Source organism: Orycteropus afer, unplaced genomic scaffold (genome assembly GCF_000298275.1).
Source record: "Orycteropus afer afer isolate SDZICR_OR568_19922 unplaced genomic scaffold, OryAfe1.0 scaffold00082, whole genome shotgun sequence".
Taxonomy (NCBI): Eukaryota; Metazoa; Chordata; class Mammalia; order Tubulidentata; family Orycteropodidae; genus Orycteropus; species Orycteropus afer.
The window spans coordinates 4,788,406-4,801,361 of record NW_006921669.1 but is presented as its reverse complement, the minus strand read 5'-3'; the positions used below and the strand labels follow the sequence as shown (position 1 = coordinate 4,801,361).

The following is a 12,956-nucleotide window of genomic DNA, read 5'->3' as shown; positions in this document are numbered from 1 at the left end:
TTTAGCCACTATGCTACCAGAGCTCCTAACACTCAAAACTAGTTATACCTATTATATGACTTACTACAATTCAAAACTACAGTCACATGAAAAGATTATACTAAAAAATCAGAAGCATAAGAACTATAAATCTTTTAATTACCTGCCTTTTCCTGAAGATTTTCAATTAAGAGGATTAAACAATTTTTTTTTTGGTTTCCTGTTACAGAACACCACATCACAGGCAGAAAAATCCATAAGGAAGAAATCTTGCATTTTAATGCAACAAATAAATTACTTTTTTTCCCCTTTAAGTTTTTATTGTATTATAATGTGGGTAAAAAGTCTACAAATTCATTTTCCATTCAATAGTTCATACATATTTTGTTTCGTGACAATGACTACAATCCCTGCAATTTAATAGCTCCTTCCCTTTCCTCCTGGTTGTTACCTTTTCCCTGTGTCCTTTCCTATGCATTCCTACCCTCTGAACTTTCTCCCTACACAAATGCTGCCCTTCTGAACTCTCATGGCTTATTGTTCTAAGGAGTGCACCTCCCTGGTTAATTGTTCATCCTGTAGTCCTGCTTTTTGACTGAAACTTAAGCCACAGGAGTGAGTTCAATTCCAAGCCCTAAGAGTGACTAGGAGCCATAGTCTTACAGGTTTCACTAGTCTCTACCAAACCAGTAAGCCTGGTCTTTCTTATTATTTTGAGTTTTGTTCCTTATTTTTCTCCTACTCTATCCAAAATCTCCAATTTTGATCCCTTTCCCTGTGTTTGGCATTGGTAGCCGAGCACTATCTAGTTCTTCTGGTCTCAAGGATGTGTAGGCTAACATTCACATGGTTCACTAGTCCCTTGGACTAATTGTTTACATGCTTCTTTGACTTTCTTCACTCTTCTTTGCTCCAAATGAGAGACCAATACTTGCATCTTAGATGGCTGCTCACAAGCTTTTACGACCCCAATTATTACCCACCAAAGTAGGATGTAGAACATTGTTTTTGTATAGTATATTATGCCAGTTGAGCTTGATGGACCCTGCTACCACCATCCTAAGCCTGGGGGCCAAGTGATTTACTCCCTCAAGGTATTTGGTTGTGGCTTTTAGCTCCATTATTTATACAGAAATTTCTATAGCACATTCAAATAATGTATGTAGAAATATCATCTGCCAAACCTACATATGTTCATGAGTGTGTTCCCGTTCGCTTAGCCACACCGGATCATCTTGCCTGTGTACCTATAAATCCACCTGTGCACATCAATGTTTAAAGCAGTACTGTGTATGTGATTACCTTTGTTGTTTGTACCTCGTGTGCATCTCTCTGTGTTTTTCTCAGTGTTATTGTACTGGTCACTTGTTTTTGGTAAACTGCCTGTCAGTTCACCCAAATCAATACAGGTCTCTTACCTAGCTAGCTATTGTCCCTTCCCTCCCTTCCATACTTGGTAACCAACAAAGAAAGTTTCCTTTCATGTGTAAACCTTTCCTTGAGTTTTTATAATAGTGGACGCACAATATTTGTCATCCTGTGATTGACTTACTTCACTCAGCATAATGTGTTTCACTGATTCATTATTCTTTAATGTTGCATAGTATTCCATGGTGTGTATGTACCGGTTTGGTTATCCACTCATTTATTGATGGGCACTTGTGAACAGTGTTGTAATCAGTGTGCATGTTCACGTCCCAGCTCTCACTTCTTTAGGAATTGCTGGATCAAATGGTATGTCTATTTCCCTCATTTTAAGGAAGCACCATACCATTTTCCATAGTGCCTTTATCATTTTACAGTCCCACCAGTAGTGTGTGGGAGTTCCAACCTCTCCAGTCCCTTGACAGCATTTGTTGTTTCCTATCTTGTTGAACTTTGCTATCAGTATTGGGTGAGATGATACCTCATTGTTATTTTGATTTGCACCCCTCTAATGGCTAATAATTGCAAACATTTCTTCATGTGTTTGGTGACCACCTGAATATCCTCTTTGGCAAAGTGTCTGTTATGTCCTTTGTCTCTTTTTTAATTGGATGGTTTGTCTTTTTGATGTTGAAATGTTGAAGTTTTCTATAAATTTTAGAGGTAAATCCCTTGTCGAATATGTCACTGCCAAATATTTTTTCCCAGTCTGCAGGTTCTCTCTTTACCCTTAATTTTTAGAAGGTCCTAGTCATCTAGTTTGGTGTCGTCCCTATGGTATTTGACTGCTAACCAGAAGGCTGGCAGTTCAAACCCACCAGCCACTCCTCAAAAGGAAGATTGGGCAATCTACTTCCATAGAGATACTGCCTTGAAAATCCAAGAAAGGGTCGCTATGAGTCAGATTTGACTCGATGTTTTTTTTTTTTTAAGTCATCTAGTTTATCTTGTGCTGTATGTGCATCTTTGGTTAATGTTTAATAGTCTATTTATGCCACAAATTAGGGGCCTAAGTTTGCCCCTATTTTTTCCATGATGTACTTTATAGTTTTAGGTTTTACATTTAGGTTCTCATCTAGCATGACTTAGATTTTGTGTATAATGTGAGGTTTGGATCTTCTTTCACTTTTCTACAAATGGATATCCAGTTCTGCCAGCACCATCTATTTACTTGTTCTTTTAAAGTATGCATAAAGGCAGTGACTGCTCCTCTCAAAAATCCACCACTCTGATCCACTCTAGTGCTCATAATTTATAACTTATGATCTGAGGATATCAAGTTTTAAACTGTTTATATGAAAGCAGATACTTATTTAATAACTACAAAATAGAAGTAATACTTATTTCCAGAGTATATGTTACCAATGTAAGAAAGAGACTTCAGGTCTTTGACATTCACACACAGCTCTTATAACAAAGCATAAGAGCTCAATTAACTTAATATCGGCTCGTCTTTAAGCAGGGGAAACAGTAAAAGTTTAGTTAAAATTATATAATTATTACATAACTTATGCCAAATGCATACAAAGCCAAATATAAAAAGATTATTCAAGATTTCCATTTGCAGCTGTAAAACTGAACTTAATTTTTGTCCACAAAAATACTAGCTAGTAAGCATAGTTTATTTCTCCCAGAGGAACACATATATATTAAAGATAATACCCAACAGTTACCTCTTTAACAAGGTGGTTGACAGACCGCTGCCCACCTCCAGAGCCCCACACACTGTCTTTACGCTTTCCACCTTTAGACATACTCAAGAGCACAGTAGCCTTGTCCAGAGCAGCTCTACAAAAGAAAAAAAAAAATCAAATTTTGATACATTGACACGCCTGAGGTTTGGGAGCAAAAATAAATTGATTCCCATGTCAATTTTCTCGCATTGTATTATTTCCATTTCTCACTCAATGAAAGTCAGTATTTCACATATAATTAACTTTTACCTAGAAATTGCCTTTCCACCCAAGACCAGTATGACCTAAAGTAGTGCTAGAAAATTAAGTTAGGTTCAGCATGTGCATCTCAGAGAACCTAAGACATGGCTAAGTCCAAATCTAAGTTCCCAGGAAGTTCTGAAAAATCATATAGCATAACTACCAAAAACCGTATCTAGCCTACAACTAATTGGGGCAAAGGACAAATGTGAAAAAGACTCTTATCTCTTGATTAAGAAAAGATATCTACAGCAGATAAATACAAAATAATGCTATAAGTGAGGCTCCTTTGTTAAAGTTGCCCATCTTATTTGTCTTATTAGAATATTACATAATTACAGAATGTTATTACCTGAAGGGACCTTACAGAACATTTTAAATTCAATCCTTTCATTTTACAAATAAGGAAAATGAGGCCCAAGGAAGAGTGGCCTTGACATGAAGGTATCTAATGGCTTAGCTAGAAGCTAAGACTTCTGTAACATAGTGCCATCCTCTTCCTCTTATATCATTCCAACAATCTCTTAACAGTGGAGGATACAGATAATCAACTATTTGAACCCCACAATGTCTAAAAAATGCAACAGCCAAGTCACTTCAATAGACTAATGGAGGATCTCCCCTATTCTGAAATTCTAAGTAAGAAAATTAATTTACTTACCTAGCCTGTACACAATCTACAGTTCCTTTGTAACTATCGATATAGGTATTACATAAAATTCCATCTCCAACAGCTCTAGCGATAAACTGGCCCACCAACTATTAAATAAATAAATAAATAAAATGTTTACAGGACACAATTTTTCCATATATATATATACATAATGAAGACTGGTTGAAATACACAGTTAACACCTAAAAGACATGTTGGAATATACAACAAACATCTATTTAGCACCTAGGGAGCTCTGGTAGCAGGCCTAGTGGCTAAGGCATTTGACTGCTAACCAGAAGGCTGGCAGTTCAAACCCACCAGCCACTCCTCGGAAGGAAGTTTGGGCAATCTACTTCCGTAGTGATACTGCCTCGGAAACCCAAGGAGGTGTCGCTATGAGTCAGGGCCAACTTGATGGCACATAACAACAACAACAACAACAGTTATGCATGGCACACTCTCACTTCTTTACACTTAAGTTAAAAACATAAGCACCAGGGTGGGCCATCTGTTATGCTCAATACTGAATCCTCAACACCTTGACCACTGCCTCACACATAATATTTGATCAAATATACGAAGAAAAAAGCTGTGTGTATAGAAATATTTATCTGAAAGGATGTTCATAGCATTGTTTATTATAAAAATTGAAAGCAACTAAAGTATCTAACAATAAAAGTATAGTTAAATGGTATATACATAAGGCAGTACACTATGTGGCCACAGGGAAAAAGTCTTCACCACATTTTAGGAATAAGAAAAATCAAGTTTGTAAAACAGCACATAAGGTATGATTCCATTTTTTATTAAAGCAAAACTATGTAAATAAATGTATATAAGCCATACATTGGCATATGTCCATAGAAAGAATGGGAAGCATGATATTAAAATGTTAGCAGTGGTTATTTTCTCTGAACTTTCTTCCTTTCAGCTTTTCTGAATTTTTCAAAAATTTTATAATGCATATGAACTTACATAATAACTTTTTAAAAGCAGGTATATTGCTTAAAGGGGAAAAAATATCCTATTTTAATTACATCTAAATACTTTATACACACTTTCATCTGTCCCAGGAAAGTGACATTCAGAAAATGGCCTATTTAATCTCTATTTCCAAGTTAATGTTTAAGTCCTCTTATCTTGATTAAAAACTTTTACCAATAATTTCGTATGTTTTCACTCTCAAGTCAAAAAGTCACCTTATAGTGTCAGCATGCACTGAATTCTCATAAAAATATAAGGTCTTGAGGACAGACTCTAAACGGAACTCATGAACCTTCTATTTCCCCACAAAGCTTCAAATGGAACCGTTTTTAGTTATTTTTACAATAAACATTAGTCAAGCAAATTCAACCCTTAACAATCTACATTTTTTAAAATCCTAGCTCATGAAATAGCTTAACTATATATATACATGGGAAGACCCTCAACAAGATGGATTAACACAGCGACTGCAATGATGGGCTCAAGTAACAGCGGCTGCAATGATGGGCTCAAGTATTGCAAGGATTGTGAGGATGCCAGACGACCAGGCAGTGTTTCGTCCTGTTGTACATAGGGGCACTACGAGTCAGAACCAACTCAATGGCACCTAACAACAACAATATATATAAACAAAACACATGCCCCAAAAATATACAAAGCATGAGAGGAAAAGCAGGATATAAAACTGAATTTACAGTATGATGAAGAGTATGTTACATTAAAAGAAAAAAGAATAGCCAAGAAAAAAAAAAAACATTAAAATGTTAGCTATTTTTCTGTGGTAGGAAATATTGGGCCAGTTTTCCCCTTCTATCTATTAAAATCTCCTAGAAGCATGTATTGTTTCTATAACTGGACACGGGTGTGGGGGATTAACAAAAAGAAGAATCATACAAACCTGTGGTGCTCTAGGAGTATCCAATGCTAATTCAGGTAGATCCTTCAACAGTTTATCAAATGATTTTTCTACATCATTTGTGCTCATTACTGTCCCACAAAGGTCAGAAAGCAGCTTAGATGTCATTTCTCTATGACTAGCCTTCCCCTCCAATGCCAAGGACACCGCCAACACTGGAACTCCACTTTTCATTTCACCAAGATTTAAATCTCTTAGCATTTCCTATTAAAAAAAAAAAAGTTTAATAAAAATTTTATTTTTAAAAAATCAAACACTTATTCATGTATCATTACCCCCTTTGGAAATAGAGAAACAGTTATATTTTGGGGGACAAGATAAATACATCTTTCCTTGCATATAAATTAGATGCTGATCTATACACTGCATCAAGCTCTCACTACCTGAACATCACTGAACTCAAGAATGCGAAATTACACCTAGAAAAGTTCATTACTAAACTACATGATATTACTAGTTTGGTATTAGGAGCTAAAACTAAACCTTATAATCAATTACTGCCTTGTAATCTATTACTATTATTTCTAGGAATACTGTTTTATAAGCATTATGGGGAGATTCATTTTCCATTATCATAAACTCTTTTACATATTTTTCTTCAAAGCTTTCTCTTGAAACAAAAATTTACTTTATACTTTTATATACATAAAGTTTAAAAAGAGATCTTAAACCACTGTCTTTAAGTGGGATTAATATTTTAAATGCTGGGATAAAGTTCAAATGGTTTCTATTAAAAACAGTAATGAAGCAGTATAATGTACCAGGTATTGTGACAACCACTTTATATTAGCTCATTTAATATTGAAAAACACTCTTTGAGGGAGGTACTGTCATCTTACCTGAGGAGGACACAGCTGGAGTGACCAAGCTACAAGTAGATACCGGCAGTTTAACCCTAGAGGCTAAGTTCTAATTCACTAAGAGTGCTTTCCTCTACACTGAAAGTTTTCTCAGAACCTTTAAATTACAAAAACCAATCAAATCCACTGCCACTGAGTTAATTCCAACTCACAGCAACCCTACGGGACAGAGTAGAACTGTCCAATAGGGTTTCCAAGGCTGTAAATCTTTATGGAAGTAGATTGCCTCATCTTTCTCCCACGGAGTGGCTGGTGGGTTTGAACCACCAACCTTTTGGTTAGCAGCCAAGTGCTTTAACCACCTTATCACCAGAGCTATTTTTCACAGTCACCAGATGTTCTTGTTAATCACTTCCTACTGTATTTCATCTTCCTAGACTACCCTTTAACAACTAACTCATTACATTTAAGAATAATATTCTTTCCTGGAAAACCGTCTTCAACCATGTTAATCTGGCAAACTCCTAAGCATCCTTCAGACAGCACATTATCACCTCTTCTATTACTCTCCAGGAGCTCTGGTAGCATAGTGGTTAAAGCATTCAACTACTAACCAAACTAACCAAAAGGTCAGTCGTTCAAAGCCACCAGCTACTCTATGAAAGAGGCAATCAGTTTCTGTAAAGATTTACAGCCTTGGAAACCCTATGGGACAGCTCTACTTTGCCCTACAGGGTTGCCACTGAGTCAGAATCAACTCAACAGCAGTGAGCTGGGTTGGGGTTTTATTTTAACTCCCCATTTTATGCTTCCAGGACACTCTTGTGCACAGTACTACTCAGTTAATACGTATTATGCAATTAGTCCTATGGAAGGTAGATACAAGGAGCTCAGCAACCCCTCCCCTCAGAAGTGTTAAATTCTACCTGTGTAACAGAATGTCTCACATTATAATAACAGTATCACATTATAATAATAACCTCCTTATACACTATTTCCCTTACTAGACTAAGCTTCATAGGGCATGAATCACATACCACAAATCCCTTCAGATGGTATGCACTGAGCAAATATTTGTTTTAAAGTCAAATCCTACAAGTTCAAAGATAGCAAACCTCATTATCAGACAAATTAAGAAAAGCCAATCTAAATTATAATAATCTAAATTATAAGTCTTTTAAAGCGTTATAAATTAATTAACTTAACCCAGTAATCTTTATTAGACCAATCATTTTTTTTAACTTTCTAAATTTACTTAAGAGCCCTGGTGACACAGTGGTTCAGTGGTTGGCTGCTAACTAAAAGGGCAACAATTCAAACCTACCAGTCACTCCACTAGTGAAAAGATGGGGCGTCAGAGTCTATAAAGATTACAGCCTTGGAAACTCTTACGGGGGAGTTCTACTCTATCCTATGGAGTCACTATGAGTTGGAACCAACTTGACACCAGCAGGTTTACATTTACTTAATGGCACACAACAACAATAAAGATTTACTTCATGAAACAATTTATAATTAACATAGTAAATGTTCTCATGTGAATTATGTTTCAAAAAAACCTAAAAACGTGTTCTCTCGGTTTTTGTATACCTTCTTTTTCAAATCATTACACTTTCTCCTTAAAAAAATAATAAAAAAATTGTATAAAGATAAATTTTATCTAATGCTGAACACTGAGGTCCTGTAAGGTTTCAGAAGGTCCATGTCCTGGCTGCTAGCTGCTGTGAAGTCGCCCACCTCACAGCAAGCCAAGTGCATACAGAGATCGGACCACTAAGATCACAGGGTTTGACCTGGCTGATTGTTCAACAGCAGATCACAAAGCCTTTCCTCTTAGTCCGTCTTAGTCTTGAAGATCACTGAAACCTGTCCAACATCACAGCAACATGCAAGCAACATGCAAACATGGTGGTTGTGCTGAGGTATATAGGCCAGGAATCGAACCTGGGTCTCCCACCTGAAAGGCAAGAATTAGACCACTGAACTACCATTGCCCCTCAAAGGTCCATAAATGCCTGGAAATTATGCTAAAAAGCATCATGCTGACCTTAGGGGGTAGTGAGTTCATGCTAATAGTGAGGAAAATTCCAAAAAGGAGGGTGAGAATGGTTGTACAGCTAGAAGAATATAATCAATGTAACTGACCTGTACATGTAGAACTACATTTTTTTTTCTTATTTTTGAGTATTGTGCTGTACCTTTTTCAGGGGAAAAGATGTCACACAGCTCTCATCAGTTCTCAAAAGGAGTTCTGATTCCAAAAACGTAAGAACTGGTTTAAATTAACGATATTTCACAAAAATTCATTTAGATACAAGAAAATACTTAAATTTATAGTCAATCAAGATCAATCTAGATATCGATGTTCTACTTATAACAACTTATATGTTTCCTCTCATATATTAAATAAGTTGTACTTGAAATTTTAAACCTACCGCAACTTCATTAGTATCTCCATGCTCAAAATATTCCTGTATGATTGGTGTTAAAGTCTTCTCAAATGCCCTTTCATCCAAAGGCAGAACTACAGTTTCATAAACACAGTTCTCCTGCGAAAGGAAGAGGGAGAAAAAGTTATAAACTAAACAACAAAATATTTAGATAAACCAAAATTGTTTTAACTAATTTTTTAATTCCAACTGGTTGGCAATTCCCATAGCAAGATAAAGATACGCTACATGTTTGACCTTTTTTTTTTATTATTTTTATTGTCATTTGGGTGAAAGTTTATAGACCAAATTAATCTTCCTTTCAGCAGTTCATATACACTGTCTCATGACATTGACTGCAATTTCCCACAATGCAATAGCTCTCTTCCCACTTCCTCCCCATAGTTAACCTCCTTCCTTATGTTCTTCCCTCCCATGTACTCCTGCCCCCTGAGCTGTCACCTTGTGCATACATAGCCCTTCTATTCTCCCATGACTGATCTCTCCAAGGAGTGCATCTACCTCATGTAAATATTCAGCTCACATGCCTGTCTTTTCTTTGTCTGGAAGCCACAGGAGAGGGTTCAATTCCAGACCTGAAGGGCAGCTAGGGGCCACAGACTCAGGGGTTCCACCAGGCTCTATCAGACCAGCAAACCTGGTTCCCTTTTTTTTTATGAGTTTTTTATGAGTTTGTTCCATATTGTTCTCCAGCTCTATCCAGGATCTCCCACATAGATCCCCCTCTAAGTGGTTGACAGTGGTAGCCAGGTTCCATCTAGTTTTTCTGGGCTTTGACCACTTTTTTTAAAAAAAAATAATATTTTATTGTGTTTAAGCTGAAACTTTACACATCAAAGCAGGTTCCCATTTAACAATTTCTACACAGATTATTCAGTGATACTGGTTACATTTTTCAGCATCATCATTTTCATTCATTTCATTCTGGTTTTACCATTTCTAGTACTCTAGTTTCCCTGACCTCTTCTCATCTTTGCTTTAGTGTAAATTTTTGACCATTTGGTCTCATGCAGATCATTTTTTTTTTTAAAAGAAGCTCATTATTCACACATGATATTCTTTATTTTATAAGCCAATCTATTATTTAGCTAAAAGGTAACCTTTAGAGATAATTTCTGTTTCAGGTTTAAAAAGTATCTCAGGGCTATAGTCTCAATGAGTCCTCTAGGCTCAACTGGTCCAGTAAGCCTGGACTTTTTAAGAATTTGAGTTTTGTTCTACATTTTTGTAGACTATTAGCCCTGGTGGTGCAGTGGATAAAGCAATCAGCTGCTAATCAAAATGTCAGCAGTTCAAACTCACCAGCCACTCCACAGGAGAAAGATGTGGTAGTATGCTTCTGCAAAGATGTACAGCCTTAGAAACCCTATGGTATAGTTCTACCCTGCCTTTATAGGGTGGCTATGAGTTGGAATTGACTCAATTGCAACAAGTTTTGTTGTTGTTGCTGTTGAAATTATTAGTCCTTTAGACTACTTTCTTCTCTGAGTCTTTTGTTTCCTTCTCTTTTGTTCTGAATGAGTAGAGAGCAATCCACTCACTCCTCACATATTGACATGGTTAGGTTCCAAAGACTAAATCATTATGTGAAAAACAATGTTATGAAAAAAATGGAGGATGACTACATGATTATATACCTGATAAATTATATCACTACATAACTTCTAAACCACTGAGTCATGGTCCAGCCAAGGAGCCACAGAACCTTAACTATCACAGGAAGCATAACTCTTGCATCACATCTTGGTGTGTGTTACTGCCAAATGTACATCATTAATGTGCAAAATAGTCAGATAGTATGTTTTTCACTATTGTCATAAATGCAAAATGTTAAATAAGACAGTCAGTAAGTGAGGAGTAGATGTAGTTCTATCTTAGATGGCCACTCACAAGCTTTTAAGACCCCAGACACTATTTACCACTTTTGCATGTAGAATATACACTTTAAGAATTATATTAGGCCAACTGATAAGATGTCCCACAACTATGTTCCTGAGCCTTCAACCCAGAAAATCAATCTCACAAGGTATTTAGTTGATGACTTACATAAAAACAGAATCCATTTATCACTGTTCTTTTACAAAAGCTGAATACAATAAACAAATATAACACATTAGGACCATAAGCCATAGTAAATGTATGACCTGTCTCAATTCTCTAAACCTTCTGTTCATTTTTCATATATCTTACAAAACCAGTCCTTTGTAAGTAAAAGGTTTTATTGTGATGGCTTCCTATCACATTATTTTCATGAAAACTTCACTTTTAACAAATGAAGCAAGAACAAAAGCCTTCATGATTAGTAAGTATTATACCTATAATGAAAATCAAAGTTACAGTGACTGAAAAATCACTAATGAGAACCATGATTCAACTGAAATTTCAAAAAGTAGTAAGATTAATGTCTATCACCAAACTATCGCTAACTCTCCACAAAAATTTCTGACATGGTAAATAGATGGGTAGACAGACTGAATGATCAGGTATATACAGGCAAAAGGGATTATACCCATGACCACATATATAAGGTTAGCAGACAGTGTTTCTATATATGCATTTGTATGTACTGTAAGGATGTCTGTATAAATAGAATGGGGCAAAGTGATGATAACTTCCTAGGCATAGTCAACTACCTCGATGGAGCATGTTGTTGGACCTGTAGGCTTGGGACCATGGTCGTGGGGTACATCAAGCTCATTTGCCATAACCTACTACACCAAAACCTTGGTGAGTAGTAACTGGGGTCTTAAAAACTTGCAGGCACATACAGTACTGGATTGTCAGTGATGGTGAACATTGATATATGAGTGGACAAATGGGTAGACAGGGTGAACTATTAGGTATGTCTATACAGGTGGGGAGAGTGCCCATGACCACGTACAGAGTTGGCTGACAATGTTTCTATAAGCGTATTTGTATGTTTTGTAATAATTTCCAGGTATATAGTAAAGCTGATAAGAGACAATGTTGCAGTCACTTCTTGGCCACAGCCAGCTACCCGGAGGGAGCAAGTAGTTGGACCTGCAGGCTTGGGACCATGGTCACAGGGGACATCAAGCTCAATTGGTATAACATACTACACAAAAACATTGTTCCTCACCCTACTTTGGCAAGTAGAGACTGGGATCTTAAAAGCTTGCAAGTTTGGGATGGGTTTCTCCTCATCCAGAGCAAAGACCAAAGATGCATGGAAACAATTAGTCCAAGGGACTGGTATACCATGCAATCGTCACCCTATATGACTATGAGACCAGAAGAACTAGATGATACCCAGCTACCACTGTCAGCCACTTGGAGGGGGATCTCTGTAGGAGACCCTGAATAGAGTGGAGAACAATGTGAAACAAAACTCCAAATCATAAAAAAAAAAAAAAAAGGAGGGGGGTGGCCAGGTTTCCTGGTCTGATAGAGCCTGGTGGAACCCCTGGGACCATGGCCCCTAGCTGCCCTTTAGCTCTGGAGTTGAGCCTGCTCCTATAGCTTCCAGCCAAGCAGAGGATAGGCATTAGGCTGAGTGTTTGCATTAGGTGGATGCACTCCTTGAAGATACTGGTCATGGGAGAATAGGGGGGCTGTGTGTGCACGGGAGCCAGCTCAGGGGGCAGGAGTGCATGGGAGGGAAGGACACAGGGAAGAGGTGGCTATGGGGAGGAAGTGGGAGGAGAGCTGTTGCACTGTGGGAAAATGCAGTTAATGTCATGAGACAAACTGTGTGTACTGCTGTATGGACAGTAAAGTTGCTCTGCGGGCTTTCACCCAAATCACAATAGAAGTTTGGTGGGGAAAAAAAAAAAAAAAAAAACTTGCAAGCAG

At 37.1% G+C, this 12,956-nt stretch overlaps 1 protein-coding gene across 1 annotated transcript in view; it reads right to left on the bottom strand.

The window, feature by feature from the left end:
* PDCD4 (programmed cell death 4) overlaps positions 1-12,956 on the bottom strand; it is a 27,681-nt gene that overhangs the window by 7,158 nt on the left and 7,567 nt on the right. Inside the window, exons 4-7 of the mRNA XM_007941549.2 lie at positions 9,129-9,242; positions 5,876-6,097; positions 4,000-4,097; positions 3,078-3,192 (exon numbers count right to left, since the gene is read on the bottom strand). Of these exons, the coding sequence (XP_007939740.1) occupies positions 3,078-3,192; positions 4,000-4,097; positions 5,876-6,097; positions 9,129-9,242 (549 nt within the window). The remainder of the gene's footprint in view (positions 1-3,077; positions 3,193-3,999; positions 4,098-5,875; positions 6,098-9,128; positions 9,243-12,956) is intronic.